Genomic DNA, 20,989 nt, shown 5'->3' on the forward strand with positions numbered 1-20,989 from the left:
AATCAGGTCTCTCTTGTAAATGAGTCCTCGAGGCTTAATGGGATTTACCTGTCTCAATAAAGGTTGAATGAATATAGAGTATGCAGTACACTCGAGTGTAGGAGCGGAAAAAAAAACTTAAATGCATTTTAAAATCGATTTATGGGCCTTTTAGAATCGATTCAGAATTGCCAGGACTGAGAATCTAGATTCTTTAAAAATATCTATATTTTCTGCAACCCTAGTGCTTAATGTAGACCAGTCATGGTTGCTGTGGTCCAGGTGTGGTTCTGCGGTTCCTGTGGTCCAGGTTGTGGTTCCTGTGGTCCAGGATGTGGTTCCTGTGGTCCAGGTTGTGGTTTCTGTGGCCCAGGTGCGATTCCTGTGGGCCAGGTGCGGTTCCTGGTGCAGTTGCTGTGGTCCACAAGTGGTTGCTGGGGTCTTTCCTGGTACATTTCAAACCTAACGGAACCCTCGGACAAAGACTGGTCCATCCTGAGGACAGAACCCCCAAACCCAAGATCACAATGTGGTGGCTGCAGTTCTGTGCAGTGAGGAATGTTCAGACCTCTTCATTGGAGAAACTAAACGTCTCCACAGACACACGGCTCAACACCGGTGAGCAACTCTCAGAACAGACTCAGCAGTCCACCTACACCTCAAGTTTTAGGGACACTGCTGAGGCCCATGTCCATGTTTGAGACCGAGAAGACAGATGGTTTGAGAGGAGGGTGAAGGAAGACATTAATGTCAAATCAGAAAGAAAAAATAAACATAGGTCTCAGTTTTTAAGCTTTCTAAAACCTTCGGTGCAGCCTTGAGCCTGGTCCTCAGTGGTTTCACTCTTTGTCTTGCAGGTACCTTCCCATGAAGGATATTATGTGTATGGAGTGTCTGTCCAGAAAGCTTCGGGAGGCTGTGAGTCTGTACTTGCGAGTGATCAAAGTGGTGGATCTGTGCGCCGGTCGCTGGTGGGAGTACTTGCCACCAGGTAGGGTTCACACACTTTACACAATGATAAATTTACATCTGAGTGACTTTTTTTTATACAACTTCAAGGATTCAAGGTTCTTTATTGTCAGTCGCACCACATGTGGTACATGTGGTGGAATGAAATTGTGTACACAGGGTCCCAGTTACATCCAACAAAAGTATAAAATGTAAAAGGAAAAACTGTAATAAGATCTAAGATATGAACTAAGAAAAATGTTAACTAAAAATATGCTAAACACTAGTAGTACAAAAACAATACGTCGAATAGCAGCAAGAACATGAGTCTGTGTGAGCAGATGAGTATGAATGAACACATCAACATGAAACAGATCAGCAGCAACATGAAACAGATCAGCAGCAACATGAAACAGATCAGCAACAACATGAAACAGATCAGCTGCAACATGAAACAGATCAGCAGCAACATGACATAGATCAGCAGCAACATGATGTGATTTTTCACAGTGATTATTCTGATTAGAGATTCATGAGTCCAACAGCCTCATGGTAGAAGCTGTTCCTCAGTCTTTAAAGTTGTAACTAAAATGGTTATTTAGTTGGTTTCCCAGTATTCATGTCCAATTTGATTAATACCCATTGTTCAGTTTAGTTTATTTATTGTCATTATGGGCACTTCATGAGATATTTTGCTAACAGACAGGCACTAGCAAAAACATTGTCACTTCCCCTTTGGCTGCAGGTGGTAATGAAATGACCACCACATGTGTAGGCTGTATTTTGACCCATCCTGTTCTGTGTAAAGGTGAGATACTGTTTGTAAAAATGTCTTTAAGGTGCGGAGGGACATTCAAGAGCTTTCTCAAAATGGCTCCATAGTTTGGTCCCAAAGACGACTCCCTCCAGTTGTTGGATTTCACTGTGGAAGCACAGAGGGTGAGGGGTGTATCTGCAGAGCAGAGCTAACACACAAAACTCACTTTATTTATTCTTTTTTTTTTAGCTTGCGGTATTGAGTCACATCTCCATTTTTGGGGACTGCCTGAAGGCGTGATGTGTGCTATTACTTTTTTTTGAGTTACCATGGCGACATAATTAACAAAGATGCCAATTTTCTCATTGAAAAACACTGAGAAAACTATTAATAGCCTTTAACAGCCACAGTGAGGTCACATGACCTAGAGCGAAGAGGTTTCTGAACAAAACACTGGGTAAATTTTGGAGCCATTTTGGACCAAGATGGCTGCCAAAGCTACAGAAAACTAAAAATTGGTTATAACTCAGTCATTCTTTGAGATATTTAGCTGAAATTTGGTATGGTCATAGCTGAGAGTGAGTTGTTATACATTCCTGATGCAAATCAAAAATCCAAGAGGGCTATCGTACCTTAAAAGAAAAAAATGACTAAGTCATTGATAGGTTTTTTTTTTTTTGCAACATTGAGTTGAAATTTAATATTATGGTAGACGAGAGCGAACCCCAACCCATAGTACTGTCAAATCAAAATTTTACAATGGCCGCCACGTGGCAGTACTCGTCAAAGTTTCTCTAAGAACTTTCTAGTTAAAACTAATATTGTACAAATTAATTATATTTTTAATTTATTTGGAAATCCAAGGTTTATTGTGGTCCTGTTGGCTTCATCGTGCTGTGATCTTCACCTCTCACTGGAGCAGTTTGCAGCCGAGTGTGAAGCGACTGGAATGAGAGTCAGCACCTCCAAATCTGAGACCATGGTCCTGAACCAGAAAAGGGTGGATTGCTCTCTTCAGGTTGAGGGTGAGGTTCTGCCTCAAGTGGAGGAGTTAAAGCATCTCAGGGTTTTGTTCACGAGTGATGGAAGAATGGAGCGCGAGATTGACAGACAGATTGGTGCAGTGTCTGCAGTATTGCGTACTCCGTATCGGTCCGTTGTGGTGAAGAGGGAGCTGAGCTGTAAGGCAAAACTCTGTTTACTGGTTGGTCTATGATCTTACCCACACCTATGGTCACGAGTTCTGGTAAGGATACTTCCTGGGTGCCTCCTGTCGTGGCTGGTTACCACGTCGTGTTCAAAACAGCTGAGACATCGCCCTCGGTATAAAAGATTTATATGACAAACAGGGGTTACAGATATTCAGAGACAAACAATTACATTACAGAAATATATGCATATATTTGGAGCATTAAAGAACGAACCGTCTCGGTGTGCGCCTCCCGGAAATGCTCGATGAGCGTGTGTCATTTCCGGCTTTTATAAAAGCTTGGAAAAGCTAGCTCCTCTGATTGGTTTAGCCCCTTCAGTTCCCATGGTTACTGGTTTAGCTCGCCCCCTGAAGGACGTTAGTTGAAAGTTTATGGCACACTGAAATCGTTCGTTTTAGCTGTTTGTTTAACGTGATTATACCTTAGTGATACCAAATGATTTGGGTTAAAGTTGTTTATTTCTAGGAATAATTAATAACTATTAATTGTTATCTAACTCATGTTTGCGTGTTCTTACTTGATCCCTTTTTATACTTTTTAGTTTAGTTGCTGTTGTAGCTTACTGTGACAATTAACCCTGTGTCCTCTCAGCTAAACCGACCCTGTATTCAACAATGATTAAATGTTAATGTTATTATTAAGAGAGATCCTGAGGGATTTTATTTAGTCAAACTATATTAAGTCTAAATTAAAGAAATGTGTTCTAGCTATATTTATGTTAATCAGTCTGCTATCTGGCATGATTTGATTGCTTGTAATATATCAAATGTAAACTTGTAAAATTATCCTTAGCTAATATGAGATTATATTTAAAGGTCAACTAGTTAGAATTAGCAAACATTTTCTATAAATATAGTTCAACCCTGGAAAAAAGACACACACACACTTTGTATAACATGACATTTGAATGCTTGATAGGAAATAATAAAAGGAATAAAAATATGAAATCCAACAATCCCTCTTTTGATCTCCCCATATTCATGGGAGATCACCCCTTTTTGGATTTGTCCATATGGAAGTGACCCAACTTACTGCAACCTTCCAGGGGTCCTGGACCAGACCCCTGGTTCAAACCCTTCAAAACCTGTAAAAAATACCAAATGCATAAACCTTTATAAAATACAAAAAACTACAACCCTCCTAGTAAGAGATAAATGTCCCACACTAAAATAAGTAAAACTCCACCCTAATACCAAAATTGACCTCTTTTTAAACCACCTTTAAAATACCTCGTGGGATTTTAGAATGATGACATGCCCAATTGAATGGAGTAAAATTTTGAATAGTTAAGAGTTTCCAATTGAATCCACGACCCTTCTCTGGTTATTTTTCAGAATGACTGAAAGGAAAGACTAGACACTCATATTAAACAGGAAAAGCCAACACCCTCAATTTAAACAGTACTATCTAGCAGGTCTTCGGTTCTTGAGCTTGCGGTGGGAGGCCTTGTTCGTCCACAAGGGTCCTTTGGTGCTCGGCGGGATTCGGCCCGCGGAGATATCTTCATGTAAAGTCCTCAGAACCTTTATCAGTCTGATTAAACATTCTAAATGACGTGTGTGCATTGACAAAACTAAATTCAGTTTGACGCGTCTTCTGTTCTTCACGGTCAGGGCTGGTAATCTTCTTCCTTACCCGATCCACCTGACTGACCGACTTAGGCAGAGCGGAGACTTCTTCTCCAATGTTTGCTACTGCCTTTTTCCAACCAGAACAAAGGGGCAAAGAATGAGCTCCCACGAAGGTCTTGTCACCTCCTCCAGGTGTAGTGGGGAGGTGATGTTCCAGCAGATCAGCCTCAATCAGGTCCAGCGATCGATTCCGCTCCTCTCCAGGGGTGCCCTGGTTGTGGTCGTAACAGGTGTCACTCTCATTCTGGAGACCGATGGCGTGTGATGTTCTCTTCACCACCTGGTGGCGTCCGGTCCCTCTTTTGAGCAGGACCCAGTCCGGTGTGATGGTCCGTAGTCAATCTCCTCAGTCAGAGATTCTCCCTCCTGATGAGAAAAGCTGGACACCAAAGCTTGCGAATTGTTAAACACCCTGCATGGCCTTTTGCTTATTTTATCTGTGGGATCCATGACCCATTTGTGGGCCTGGAAAAATGACTGTGGTTACTTCCTAGTGAGTAAAACCTGTTTCTTAATTATTGGACACCCTGATGGTCATTATTGCTACTGCTAGTGTGTACTCTTACACTGTAATGTTATAATAAAACAGAACTTCCATCCATCCATCCATTTTCTTCCGCTTATCCGGGGTCGGGTCGCGGGGGTAGCAGCCTAAGTAGGGAGGCCCAGACTTCCCTCTCCCCAGCCACTTGGGCCAGCTCTTCTGGGGGAAATCCAGAGGCGTTCCCAGGCCAGCCGAGAAACATAGTCCCTCCAGCGTGTCCTGGGTCTTCCTCTGGGCCTCCTTCCGGTGGGACGTGTCCGGAACACCTCACCAGGGAGGCATCCAGAAGGCATCCTAAACAGATGCCCAAGCCACCTCAACTGGCTCCTCTCGACATGGAGAAGCAGCGGCTCTACTCCGAGTCCCTCCCGGATGATCGAGCTTCTCACCCTGTCTCTAAGGGAGAGCCCAGACACCCTGCGGAGAAAACTCATTTCGGCCGCTTGTATCTGAGATCTCATTCTTTCGGTCACAACCCAAAGCTCGTGACCATAGATGAGGGTGGGAACGTAGATCGATCGGTAAATTGAGAGCTTCGCCTTTTGACTCAGCTCTCTCTTCACCACGACAGACCTGTACAGCGCCCGCTTCACTTCAGATGCTGCACCTATCCGCCTATCGATCTCACGCTCCATTTTTTCCCCTCATTCGTGAACAAGACCCCAAGATACTTGAACTCCTTCACTTGGGGTAGGACCTCCTCCCTGACCCGGAGAGGGCACTCTACCCTTTTCCGGCTTAAGACCATGGCCTCGGATTTGGAGGGACTGATCTTCATCCCGGCCGCATCGCATTCGGCTGCGAACCGCTCCAGCGAAAGCTGTAGATCACGATCTGATGAAGCCAATAAGACCACATCATCTGCAAAAAGCAGAGATGCAATCCTAAGGCCACCAAAACGGATCCCCTCAACACCTTGGCTGCGCCTAAAAATTCTGTCCATAAAAGTTATGAACAGAATCGGTGACAAAGGGCAACCTTGGCGGAGTCCAACTCTCAACGGGAACAAGCCCGACTTACTGCCGGCAATGCGGACCAGGCTCTGACACCGGTCATACAGGGACCTAACAGCCCGTATCAAAGGGCCCGGTACCCCATACTCCCAGAGTACCCTCCACAGGGCCCCCCGAGGGACGCGGTCGAACGCCTTCTCCAAGTCCACAAAGCACATGTAGACTGGTTGGGCAAACTCCCACGCACCCTCCAGGACCCTGCTGAGAGTGTAGAGCTGGTCCAATGTTCCACGGCCAGGACGAAAACCGCACTGTTCCTCCTGAATCTGAGGTTTGACTATCCGACGGACCCTCCTCTCCAGACAGAACTTGAAAAACTGAAATAAAATGCTATTCTTACATTCATCTATACACTTGAAACTGAAATGAGGAACCTACTGGACTTCTCCAGGGATACCTGTGTTCTCTTGTCTCGTCTTTCATTCACCCATCCAAGCCTTTGCAGTCAACAGGTCTACCTACAATTAGTAAAGTTAAAACATACACAACAACAATGCACAACAACACCCTGCAATAAGCAATCCCCCACGCCGGCCTCCCTCCTCCTGGAGCCTGTGGAAGTAACTTCATTAAATCGCTTGCGCCAACAGCATCAATCAAAATACAATATAACCTTAAAAGTTTAAACAACTGACGTACAACACTGTGAGAGAAAAAAAAGAATTTAATCTTCCCTCCAGGTACCTGTCTGTGCTAGAGAGGGGAAGAAAGAGCAAGGAAGAAAAAGAGAGAAAGAGGAAAAATAAAAGAGAGAACGAGAAAAATGTGGTTAAAATACTTTGTTCATGAAACCTTTTATTAGCCCAATTAAACTATAAGTCCCGTCCAGTCCAGTCAAGTCAGTTGTGTTTAAAATTATCGAACCACCCCATTTCCCTTTAACCTTTGCTCAAATCCACTTCAGGCTAGGGGCGTCCCCCTTTCTGGAATCTGTACACATTACAACAAAGAAAGAGAAAGATACTTTTGTTAAACTGATATATATACAAGTGCAATGTCATTATGTAGGTTTCTGATTTATTCATTTCCAAATGTCAATGTCATTATCCTACATGATCCTTTGATCGCCTCAGACCTACTACTGGTTATTTGCTGTTCATTTAAATATAAAACCCTAAGAAGTTTTTGTATATTTTGTAATGATCTAATCATTGTATGAACTGTTTCCTGCTAAGAGCAGCCTTCACCTACCCCCTTTTTGAAACAGTTTTCTGTTTCAAATCTGAAGTATTACCTTCCATAATCCACTAACACCCAGTTTGAGTATTAGTTTCAGAACTATAAAATATGGTGTAGTTTTAATCTTTCCACTACTGTTATTCAACCCAGGTTTTGCAAACAAATAGCCAAATATAACCCAAGCTCTCCTATAATTTAGCAAAGAGTTAACCATTAAATAAATTTCATCCTTTGTATCAAACCAGACCCACCAAATGAGCTCATTCAAGGCAAAGACAATCATTTAGTATTATTTTAGAAAACATTAGTGAACTTCATCCAAATCAGGTCTCAGGTACAGGTTTCTCTTGAATGAGACTTCCTGACCTGTATAAACGGAAAGTTAAAAATAAATATTTTGCTCAGGGGTGAGGAGCATTATCTATCGTCCTATTAGGTTTAGAGGTAATAAAACAATTTTCATCTCAGAGCAATTGGAGAAGGGCGAATCATCTAGCATCCCCACAGTAGTAGTACTATCTGTGTCCTGTTTTGGCACCTGTCTTAAAATGAGTCTATGTGAGTGATTATTATCAAAGCCAACTGTAGTTTTGATCACGACACCAAGGCGCTTAGATGACCATCACAGACCAAATGTGGGGTTGACACCTCCGTCAGGCTGCAGTTGATGTTAGTGACCTTGGACAGATTGACCACTAGCTCTTCTTTCAGCCTTTCAGTCTTCAGTTTGTCTCCCTCGGTCTGGAGACCAGTTCAGCTTTGTGCAGCAGTTCATATCTCAGCATACAGCAAGACTTGACTGGATATTCTCGCTGTGGACAAACTCCAGGACCCCCTCTGGACAGTTAATTCAGTTCACTGTTGGACTGTTAGATCTTTGAAAAGTCACGTTACTTGGCTGACAAGTTCTTTGTTGTTGTGTCAGTGGTGCTTGACTGACAACTTCTTTGAACCGTCTCATTGGTCAGTTTCACAGACCCAACTTCAGCGCTCACCTGAACACATCTGGTATCCGATCCGGCACCCAGCACTAGAGAGTCCTGATCAAAACTCAGATGGATGCTGTATGCATTTAAATGCTAACTTCTGTGTTTTGTGGGCCTAGCCAGACTCATCTTCCCAATCCACAGGTCTGTCCTCTCAGGCCGCTGAGAAGGAAAAATAAACAATCCAATTATTAAAATCTGATTCAACATTCATCTGTTATCCACATTAATCATCTGTTAGCAAGTTCTACTCTGGAACTGCAGCGTTTACCTTCAACGGAGTCATTCCGGTGTCCTGGATTGTACAACAGCTGTGTTAAATGCTCAATTACATAAGAGTGAAAACTTCCATTAAACACTGCACAATCTAAGTCTTTACCCCTACTGCATAAGATATTCCCTTCAAAACAATGTCTTCCATCTTGTAGAATATGTGTTTTGACTCACCACCTGACAGTGAAGTCCACTCTCAGGTCCACATTATCCATTTAGACCTTGTAAAGGTTTAGGCAGCATGATAATATGTAATCACTTCTTGTTATATAACAAATCTGCAAATCATTTCATCTCATACTATGCTGGTTCACTGTATCACAAACAAAATACTTGTAATTCAAATCAATTAAGACTATGTATACCCTTCAAGACATCACAGAGTCCATTGTCACTGCACAAAAACGTCTACATGCACCTTCACAAAGTACAACTTCTTAAACTAACCATGTACACATCTCTGTTGTCCTTTTGCACTCCTAGGACCTGTGTGAAATCTCAAGTCATAAAGTTAAAGTCATGTCATTTACCCACTAGAATTGTTGTTGTCCCATAATTAACCTAGTTCCGGCAGCTCTTAGAAGGAAACAGCTCCTAAACGCTAAACATTTTCAATATGTGATAAACTCATGTGGACTGATTAATTTAACCCAAGTATTTCAACTCGAGTTTAGTTTCCTAATTTATTTGACCTAAGCATTTCAATTTGAGTTTAGTTAAGAGTTTCTTTGACCAGAATAAAATTTTTCTTTGTTTTACGAGTGTCAAGGATTTTGTTTATTACTTATTTTTTATTCTGTCGTTTTTTTAGTTGAATTTAAAACCTGATTTTATTGTCAATTCCAAGAAGTAATTTTGGCTAATTTGTTTACAATGTGTCATCCAGAAATGTTTAAACTTAATTTGACCAGTTTATGATGTTTATTTGTTTTATTTGTCCTGCTTCCTTCGGCTTTACCCTTTTCAGAAGTCACCACAACGAATCATTCCTCTTAGGCCTTCGTCAGACCTAGGCCTCACTTCCTCACCGTCAACTCTGATTGTACAGAAAATTGTTTAACCTTGCCTTCTTATCCCCGTTTATGTCTGGCATCAGACAGCTGTGGTGTAATCAACTGCGTGCTCGTATTATCTAATTCCGCCGCCTCTCTCCTACTGGTTTTGTTTTAAACGATGCATTACCTTTCCCCTAGTTTAAACGATGTATGAAGTTCCTCTCCCAACATTCAGTGACTGAAAATGGCGTTCTGATCTCCTCCTGCCACGATCACCCCTGTTGATGTACCACCTCCAAGCACCTCCTCCCTCTTTTAAGCTGTATTCAGCTTACTCCAACGTTTTTTACTTCTGCTGACGCATTTCTGTTAATTTCTGAACATTGTGCTTCTTCCAGCTAATGTTTGGAAGATTCAGACACACCTGCTAACATTACAGATACCATTTAGCTGTTTCATGCCAATATCAGCTAATTCCACCTTTATTTTAAATTAATCCAACTTTTACAGCCTAATTCAGGAACACCAAGCCCTACCCACTTACTTTTGGTACTTTAAGATTATTTCTGCTTATTGTAGCTAATGGTCTGCTGAACTTTTATACTTATTTCATATTCAAAATTATTCCATCTCGTTTAGATTGTTCACCAATATGCTCTAAACTCATGTACTCATTTATGAGTTCCACACCTTATGACAACGTTCACACAGGCATTCAAATCTTCTTTTTTTCATTAACATGCACAGCCGGCCCCGTTGTGATAAAGCAAATACACAAGTCTGTGGTATGAAACAACCCAGAGTACAGACTTGTCCTTGCCTTATACAACAGAGCCCCCTTTCGGTCAGGATATGGAAGCTCCACTCACCCACAGACACACAGAAAAAAGAGAAAAGTAACCCTTCGCTTCGGCCCCACACACAGCTCACTCCCCCCTCTTCTGTCCTTCCTCGCTATTGTTTCGTCTCTCTCAACGCCTCTGGCCTTGAAGCCGTTACACAACATAGAAAACACGGCGCAAACAAAAGTTATTACAACGTCCTAAAACTAATGCGATCCCTGACCACATGAAATTTAGTAAAACTACCTAAGTCCCAGACTTTTCACATTCTCCTTCGAACTAAATTATCAATTGAGTGCAATTTAACATCCAGTCGACAGATGTAGTGGAGCCCCCACGCCACAGCTCATCAACTCCCCGACTTGATTACACCTTAATCTCGTCAGATTAAGGTTTTGTTCGCCACTTCCGCTGATAAAAAAAGGGAAAATGTGTCGTCCACGTCCGACTTGAAGCCCGACAGGTCCCTGACCACCCTCCGGCCACAAGTGAAACTTGTGAAACTAACTAAAACACTACCTAAACGTCAAATAAAGCGTTCGGCGCTTAAACTGTCTGAATATCGTAACCCACCTCGTCAGAATTAACACGAATCACCGGAAGTTAGCTTAAATAAAACCATCTTTATTTCCGGAGATGGCTGCATGCACACCAACAGAGGAATTTGAATTTTGTTTGAATTTGGTTTACGGCCGAATAGCCAGTACTCCGGACCTTAAGGTCCAAACAGTTAACCAGCTTACCTGAAATTAATGAAATCCAACACTCCCTAGGGAGGTGCTTCGGGCATGTCTGACTGGGAGGAGACCCCAGGGAAGACCTAGGACACACTGGAGAGACTATCGGTTTAGAGGCCCGAACCCGAAAAAAAAAAATAAAATCATTAAGCTTTTACTGCTTTTGTAAGCAAATCAGTTTGATGCATGATACTTGCATGATATTTCACAGGACATATTACATGATAGTTTTAAAAACGTTATGAAAGGAAGATATAAAATTTATTTTTATTATCACGTCACCAAATGGAGATTAACGTACAAAACAAATAACCTAAAAAATCAACTCTAAAGATGGGCTATTATACATCCATCCATCCATTATCTTTACCCGTTTATTCCATTTTGGGTCACGGGGGTCGCTGGTGCCCATGTCCAGCAATCACTGTGCAAGGGGCGGGGTACACCCTGGACAGGTCGCAAGTCCATCACAGGGCCACATAGAGACAAACGAGACAAACAACCATTCACTCTCTCACTCACACCTAGGGACAATTTAGAGTTACCAATCAGCCTAACATGCATGTTTTTGGTCTGTGGGAGGAAACCGGAGTACCCGGAGAAAACCCACGTATGCACGGAGAGAACATGCAAACTCCACCCAGAAGGCCCCTGGACCGGGGTTTGAACCAGGGACCTGTTCGCTGAGAGGCAACAGCTCTACCAGTTGCGCCACCGTGCTGCGGCTATAAAGATGGGCTATTATACAGATGAACAAAAATATTTTTTAGAGCAAAATTATTTGGAAAAATACAGAACAAGACTATTTTAATTTAGACATAAAAGAAAGTTGTGCAAAATTAAGCCGAGTCATGCTGTCGGCTGATGACGGAGCGATTTAACGTACACCTGCTCTACACCACAGGATAAAATTGAGTGTGCATGAAAAATAAATTGAAAAGGCTATATTCTACAACAATGCTTATGCTAATACTTTAATAAACAAAATATCTATAACAAATGACAGACAGCAGGTAAAGATGGATGGATGGATGGATGGATGAATGAATGAATGAATGAATGAATGAATGAATGAATGAATGAATTAAACTAATATTGCACAATCTTGAATTGCAACAATAACAGGAGTGATAACATTAAAAATTATCAAAAAATATATTAATAAGAATTGCGCAAACATGAACAAAATAAAAGTGCATATATACAGCTGGCTCAATTTACGTTGTGTCGTCATCAGCAACAGCCTCGTTTCTTCAGCTATGAACCTGCAAAATAAAGCTGGAATTGGACCCAAGTTGCCTAATTCAAAATTTTAAATCTATTTAAAAATCTGTCAAGGACTTATTGTGTTCTACTTACATGGTTTTACATGTTGTCATGCAAAAACAATATTGCGTCCACTGTAGCAGGTTTGAGAGCAGTTCTCTGCTGGTCTATTGTATGGCCATCTGAGAACATGGTGCAGACCTGAGTGTGCACGTGACACACATCAGCAGGTGACATCATTTGAAGTTTGTTAAAATTAGGCCACAGGAAAAGTGCAGCTCTGTGTAAGTTGTGGATAATGATTTTACACTCCAGTATTTCTGCATGTCTGTGGTGCACAAACCCCTGCTGTGGGGAGTCTGTGTGTGAGGATTGTGTTTCTTCAGTTTCTCATTCCAGAGGTAAACAAGGTTGATAGTGGGATATTTGTCACCTTCCAATTCTTTGTGCGAAAACAGTTCTAGAAATGTGACTAAAAAGCTGATGTGTCATAAGAGGAACAAAGCAGGGTGGGCGGGGCCATGCATAATTGCTGGACAATGCACCAGCGCCACTCTCTTTTCACAGCCTGATTAACTGCTGTACTCTATTTTATTTATTTCCTCATCAGTAAACTTACTGCCTCCTCCTCTACAAGTAGATTAACACAATTTTATATTGTGCATTCTTATTTAGTTTTCTTTGTGCTGTTTGATTCGTAAAACCGCATCAAAGCCCGAGGCCGGCCCGGCCCGCGCATTAAGCACACTAGTATGGCCCGGCCCGAATTCGGGTCGGGCCGGGCCGGGCCGGGCTTCAGGTTCAGGTTACAAATGACGGCTCTAGTGTAGATGTCTGTGATGGTGGGGAGACTGACTCAACAGTTTTCTGTGCAGCCTTCACCACTCTCTGGAAAGCTTTTCTTTCTGCAGCTGTGCCGCCTCCATGCCGCACGTTGATGCTGGAGTACAGGATGCTCTCCACTGCACACCTGTAGAAGGAGGTGAGGACTGAGCTTCCCAGTCCAGCTCGTCTCAGCCGTCTGAGGAAGTAGAGTCTCTGATGAGCTTTCTTGCTCAGGCTGGTAGTGTTGTTGCCCCAGCTGAGGTTATCATTCAGGTGTACACCCAAGTACTTGTAGCTGGAGATCACTTCCTCCACAGATCCTCCTATAGTCGGGGGGTGGGGAGTGGGTGGGTAGTAGGGCTTTAACAGACTACTCGAGTAATCTACACATCGATTCCTAGGATACCTATCGAGGTTTCTAAATTTCACGTCGCGTATTCGTGGTGACGTCATTACGCCGCTGTTACGTCATTGCGTCACACGTCACGTGATCCGCACCGGCGCGGGTTACAAAATGGATTCCTTCAAGCAGACGGATGGAGCAGAGCAGGCCCAGTCTTGACAAACAGGTAGAAATGCATCAATAGTCTGGAAATATTTCACTAAAGATGAATCTTCTAGTTCAACTACCGTAAGGAAACAGAAAATGAAACAACTTCCTGACTGTTTGGAGCGCGTGCGAACCGGTGTTACACCATATTTTGTGACAGTAGGGGGCGGTGTTGCACTGTTGCAGGTCACAGAGTATGGTGTAACACCGGGTCCAACCTACTGAACCAGCTTCCTTCTGACCTTGTTTCACAAACAAAAAGCTAAAAATATTAATCTCTAAACCTATTAAAAAAATCTATAAACATATTAATCTCTAAAACTAAACTTAATGCGTACCACAGCTGGCGGTGATGCGGGATGGGACCCCCACTGTTTTTAGTTTCGTTTTCGATGTGCTGCACGTTTCTTCACGTTTGCAGCTTAATAAAAATAATAGTAACTAATAGTTTAGTTTTTCCTGTGTCTTATTTGCAGTATGATAAATGGTAGGAGCATAATATATGCTCCCAATGTTTAGTTGGTCTTTTTTTTGTAAATAATGACCTTTTTTGCGGTTTTATTTATTTATTTATTTTTGTATCTTTAGATCCTATGATGTCGTCAAGTACTCGAGTTCTACTTGAGTTTTATTATGTTAATGTCGAGTTTAAAAATTATGTAGTCGTTCAACCCCTAGTGGGTAGATATGTTTGTTCCTTCTGAAGTCCACGGCCATCTCCTTCGTCTTCCTCGCATTGATGTGAACGTTGTTCTTCCTGCACCAGCTCTCCAGGTGTTCCACCTCCTGCCTGTAGCTAGATTCATCATTGTTCGTGATGTATCCAACCACCGCTGTATTGTCTGCAAACTTTACAATATGACAGCCTGGATGGGTAAGAGTACAGTCTTATGTGAGTAGAGTGAACTCAACTCACAGCCCTGGGGGAGCCAGTGCTTAAGAGTTATGGTGAAGGAGGAGAAGTTGTGGATCCTCACAGACTGTGGTCTGTTTGTTAAGAAGGCAAGGACCCAGTTGCATATGGAGGAGCTTATATTAATAATAATAAACTTTATTTATATATACGCCTGTCACAATAACAAATTTTGTTGGGCGATTAATGGTCTCAGAAATTATTGTGATAAACGATATTGTTTGAAATTTGCCAATAATTAGTAATTATTGTCAAATTTAAGAAGAAATGCTGGTTAATTTGTTTTGAGTGTAGTACCTTTTTTGACCACCAGATGGCAGTATAAGACTGTTTGAACCGAAGGATGGATATTGAGGAAGCGAGCAGTGTTAAGAAAAATGGGAGGGAGGCCCCTGGATGTGACATGGGCTGTCTCTCTTTCCTTTTTTTTTTTTTGGGGGGGGGGGTTCTCAAAATGGCGGACGGTCAGTGTGGTTTGAGCTCCTTAGCATAGCATTTTTCACATAAAACCTTTAATAAAAAATCAGTAACAAACATCATTCCTGTGTTTTGTGTTTAAAACTGTTAAAATAAGATTAATCTATTCCCTTAGGACTCAACAGACATATTTTATTCATTGTCTCAGCTTACAAACTCCATAAGTTGACACTAATGTAATAAATAAAAAATTTTTATTGTGAAACTCACTAATCAATATGAACTAATTTCCCATGAAACGGGCAGATCGTTTTAATGGAAGCTTTTGTTCAACTGATCTCGGCGTTTGAAACTTAAGAAAAACTCTCAACGTTGATAACTTCCCTTATCGAAAAGGATTATTTCTTCCAGACTCGTTCCCATGAAGATAACAACATAAGAACCCTTTGTTTGTTCAAATTGACATTCCTTTTCCAGGAGATGGACAGTCAACAGCGACACCTCTGTTAAAACATTGAATGTTTTAACTTTAATTCTAAAATGTCATATGTTTAGGGCTGGTTGCGTTTCTAAAAAATTTGGTATAAGTACCGGTGTCGGTACCTTCACTTCGATGTCGGTTCCTAGACTGTTCTTTTTTCGGTACCAATTTTGTAATTAATATCAATTCTAAAAAGAAGAAAATTACATTACACATTACAGTACAAATCTTGAGTTTTATTTTGTAACTTTGGTATTTTCCCATTCCAAGCAGTTTTCTTACATAAAAAATAAATAAATAATTTCCAGGTTAATTCAATTCAATTCAAAAATACTTTATTAATCCCAAAGGGAAATTATTTGTTGTTGTGACTCGTTATCTTCATTTAATTAAGAGATGTTATGGATACTGATGGCTGTAGGCAGGAAGGATCTCTTGTAAAGGTCCATCCCACAGTGGATCCTAAGAAACTGGCTGGCGTCCAATCCGTCCACCCAGACTCAGCTGGCCTCTAGGTTCTCCCGGGCTGTAGGACCTCCCGAATGCCTGGTAGAACTCCTCCCAGAGCGATGGCCACTCCTCCCAGCAGTCTGCCGATCTCCTCGTCACTGTGGACAGCCAACTGTAGGTGCCGAGGGACGATCCTGTCCTTCCACTTACATGAGCCATGTTTCCTTCTAGTTCCAGGATCTCAGTGGTCAGGCACTCAAGCACAGCTGGCAGGTAGATGAGAATGTGTCCACAGAACATCCTTTTCAACTCATTTGAGAAAAAGAACAGTTGCAAACAACAAGTGACACGTCAGTGTCTAATGTTCACTGCTACACACTGAAACAGTCACTTAACAGTTTTTCTTCAGAAAAATCAACATGTCTGTTTTCTCTGGACACAAACAAGCCCGCTCCTGGCTGATAGTGTCTCCAGCAGTAGAAAATGTTCACTCTGAGGCTGTGGATGATGCTTGTTGCACACACAGATACCTGGCTGCCAGTTTGATAGCACTGGTATAGTGTCCCTCACATTCCACCACCAGGTCACTGGATTCACTGAGGTTAGTGTTGATGGCAGACATCTGTACCTCTGTGTCTCTTCCTGAATCTTCTCTGTGGTTCTCTGGGGTTTAGGGCTCTTATCATCTCCCTAATTGACATCAGAACACAAAACATCAACAATAACATGGTTGTGTTCTTATTGCTCAAAAAATATTATCTAGGCTGAGAGAGAAAGGTTTAACTGGTCAACAATATCCTTTACAGCTTACTTACCTCCACCATGCAGCCTCCACTGTAGAAAAAGGCAGTGGGCCCCCCATCTCGTTTTTCTTTTGTCAGTCTCTGTCCTCCTCACATCAGGGTCAGATGCTCCTGTGAGGAGAACATAAACAAACAGTGAACATTAGGTGAACTGTTTAACTAGCTGATCTGATGGATGAGCACATTTTTACAAGCTTTATCTGTTAGTGTCAATCTTTAGTTAGCTTCTGCGTTTAGCTAGCTACATAGCCATAAAATAAAGCTCCACACTAATATCTTAAAGTTAATGACATGGATCCTAGTTTAACTCATCCCGATGCACGTATTAAGCCGCAGTAACGTTAACAAACGTAAACTTACCAGCTGAAATCCCAGACACAGCTCCGTCCTTGGAGTTCTTTGATGAAGAGGAGTCCGGTCGTGGAGATAATGAATCAGGTCGTTCAACATTCACAGGCTGACTTAAATGCTGAGAGGAGGAGGGGAGGCTATGGTCCCCCTTAAAGACAAACACGTAGCAACTTTCCGCTCGTAAATGGAAGCCGTTGGACGCTGCACACGTAAACCCAGTCTGTGGGCGTAACCAGCACCATAGACATACAGCTGTAGGGCAGCCCTATACAACTCTGGGTGTAAACACGTAGTCCGTTTGTCATATGTCTGGTATTTTATCTGCCTGCGTGCTGAAACCACGTGACACGTTACATCCAATACCGAAACTTTACACCGAAAGAAGAGTGACGTTTCAATCCATACACCGACTGACGCAGTTCTGTCGGTGCCATAAAAGAACCTCAGTTCTGTATACAGCCCTACATATGTTGAATATTTATTCATGAGAATGTATGTTTTAAGTAATCTTTCTTTAAGATAATACATTTGTCTTATTTTCTCTTTTAGAAGGAAACATTTAAGGCAGAAAAGGGACTTTAGATTTTATAAAAACAAGGCAAAAGTCAGAACCACCTGTCCCGAGGTAGATCAGTCCTATCTGTTTTAACACAGACAGTTAAGTTTCACTTTTGAAGAGAAACGCCAAAGCCTTCACACTTTTTAAGAAAAACTCCAGAGACTTCACACAGGAGCTCGGAACTGGAGCGAGGAGAAACTCTCTTCTGCATTTGACTTCAGAGAGGAGAGAGAACCTTCAGCAGACGACTTTGAGCAAACGAGAAGCACCCTTTCTGCAGACGTCTCAAGAGAGAGATGATATGAAAAGATACAGAACCAGCACCTTCCCAGAGTGAACTGTGAGTAATCAATCCAGAACAGTTATCCATCGAACCAGGTCCAGAGGAGGACTACAGTCTTCATAGCCAAGGTAACTCGGGAGATTTCTCAACTTATGAGCTACCATCTGTACCTTTCTGCCTGGTATCTACGGATGCTGTTCAAACTGGAGAACTCTCATGGTTTCATCTGTTTGCTGGTGACCCTACATCACAATAAACTTATCAGACAAACTTTGTTCACCTTAGGTACAATTTGAACCACTTCACAAACAGAAGCCCATCCTAAGTCTGCCTTTTAAGTTTCACTAATTTTACTCAATAATCAAAGCATATATTTACACACCATATCGCTACAACCGTGAATTTTGGAGCTTCAACAAGATGGAGTTTTAGCGACTTATCGGGGTGAGGCCATTCAGAGTCATTCAGACCCGTCACTGCAATGCTCTTTGGGACTGGGATGATGGTGGTGGTCTTCAGGCAGTTGGGAACTGTTGCCAGGGTGAGGGAGGAGTTAAAGATGTCGGCCAGCACCTCGCAGAGCTGATCGACACAGTCTTTCAGCACCTTCCCCAGGATGTTGTATGGGCCAGTGGCTTTATGAGATTTAATCCTCCTGAAGGTACTCCTTACTTCAGCTGAGGTCATGCTGAGATGGTCCTCTTCTGGTGGTGAACTGAGTCTGGTGTTGGGTGGTCTGTTCTGGTCTTCAAAGCGTGCATAGTTCTTGTTGAGGGCATCAGGCAGTGATGAGTCCCTAGGGCATTGTGCACCCCTGCTTTTATAATTTGTGATGCACTTAATGCCCTCCACATGCTCCATGGGTCTTATGACTTGTGTGAAAGTGTTGTAGATTAGAAAATATAGGCAAGGCTGCTGGGCTTTCATGCACTTATTTATGTTTTCCTATTCAGGTTTTACAGATAGAAGTTTTTTGATCCTTATGAAGAAGATGCCTGATCTGGAGCAGCTGTATGGCCTCCACCCTCGGTGCCTGGAAAGGAGACGAGCCAGAGGTTATGAGGCTTTCAGTATTCCTGGAGTTCTGGAAGCGCTGCAGGCGTGTCCCAATCTGCTGGTTAGTATATAACGTATGGATTACAGTGGGAGGCGGGAGGGGGACAACATTTGACCCTTTATTTTATAAGTTTGCTCACTTGAAATTTTTGATGGTTTCATTTTAATGGATAAATACCATATAGACTAAAATTCCAAACATTACATTAAACAGAAAACAAACTGATATGGAAACTAGATAAATTACATTTTCTACAAAAACTGTGTGAACACTGAGTGCTAAATGAGTGCTGAAAATAGATGATGAAGCTGAAACGGAGTTGTTGGGATCAGAAAAGTTCTATCTTATCTCAGTATGGTATGGTATAACGTTTATTCATTTAAAATAATACAAAACAATTCCATAACAATATAAAAAAAAAATACAAGAGATTTAAAATGAAAGGCAGCAGAAAGAAGAAAAAATCTTATTATATCTGCCCCTTTTTTCAAACAATTACTAACCGGATTCCAAAAAAGTTGGGACACTAAACAAATTGTGAATAAAAACTGAATGCAATGATGTGGAGGTGCCAACATCTAATATTTTATTCAGAATAGAACACAAATCACAGATCAAAAGTTTAAACTGAGAGAATGTATCATTTTAAGGAGAAAATCTGTTGTTTCCAAATTTCATGGCATCAACAAATCCCAAAAAAGTTGGGACAAGTCCATTTTTACCACTTTGTGGCATCCCCCCTTCTTCTTACAACACTCAACAGACGTCTAGGGACAGAGGAGACCAGTTTCTCAAGTTTAGAAATAGGAATGCTTTCCCATTCATGTCTTATACAGGCCTCTGTTCAATCGTTCAATCAGTGATGCAGGCTTCTGAACGGAGCGTTGATAACAACTTGGGCTATCCTTGTCCTCTCTGGTCCGGATGACATGGCATCCCAGTGTTCCATAAAGAACTTCAAATCGTGACTCATCTGACCACAGAACAGTCTTCCATTTTGCCACACTCCATTTTAAATGACCCCTGGCCCAGTGCAAATGTCTGAGCTTGTGGAGCTTGCTTAGAAATGGCTTCCTCTTTGCACTGTAGAGTTTCAGCTGGCAACGGCGGATGGCACGGTGGATTGTGTTCACTGACAATGCTTTCTGGAAGTATTCCTGAGCCCATTCTGTTATTTCCTTGACAGTGGCATTCCTGTTTGAGGTGCAGTGACGTTTAAGGGCCCGGAGATCAAGAGCATCCAGTAGAGTTTTACAGCCTTGACCCTTACGCACAGCGATTGTTAAAGATTCTCTGAATCTTTTGATGATGTTATGCACGGTAGATGATGATAACTTAAAAGTCTTTGCTATTTTACACTGGGTAACACCATTCTGGTATTGCTGCACTGTCTTTCTGCGCAACAATGGTGGAATTGGTGATTCTCTTACCATCTTGGCTTGGGAGAGACACTGACACTCTGAGAAGCTCTTTTTATACCCAATCATGTTGTCAATTGACCTAATTAGTGTTAATTGGTCTTCCAGCTGTTCGTTATATGCTCAATTTCCTTTTTTTAGCCACTTATTGCTACTTGTCCCAACTTTTTGGGGATTTGTTGACACTGTGAAATTTTGAATCAACATATTTTTCCTTTAAAATGTTACATTTACTCAGATTAAACTTTTGGTCTGTCATCTATGTTATATTACGAATAAAATATTGACATTTGCCATCTCCACATCATTGCATTCAGTTTTTATTCACAATTTGTTTAGTGTCCCAACTTCTTTGGAATCCGGTTTGTTCTTCTCACAGCACTATGCAGTGAGCTTTGGTCAGAACTGGTCAGAACTATGTATATGTATGTATGTATGTATGTATGTGTATATATATGTATGTATGTATGTATGTGTATATATATGTATGTATGTATGTATGTGTATATATATGTATGTAT

At 41.7% G+C, this 20,989-nt stretch overlaps 1 protein-coding gene across 1 annotated transcript in view; it reads left to right on the forward strand.

Moving 5' to 3' along the window:
- Positions 1 to 243: 243 nt before the first annotated feature.
- The window catches only part of fbxo38 (F-box protein 38), a gene marked incomplete in the record, with an annotated part of 122,247 nt that continues 101,501 nt past the window's right edge, over positions 244 to 20,989 (forward strand). The window contains 4 exon segments of the mRNA XM_037675128.1: positions 244 to 261; positions 311 to 372; positions 837 to 970; positions 18,947 to 19,110. Of these exon segments, the coding sequence (XP_037531056.1) occupies positions 244 to 261; positions 311 to 372; positions 837 to 970; positions 18,947 to 19,110 (378 nt within the window).

Source organism: Nematolebias whitei, chromosome 4 (assembly GCF_014905685.2).
Source record: "Nematolebias whitei isolate Nwh7 chromosome 4, NemWhi1, whole genome shotgun sequence".
Taxonomy (NCBI): Eukaryota; Metazoa; Chordata; class Actinopteri; order Cyprinodontiformes; family Rivulidae; genus Nematolebias; species Nematolebias whitei.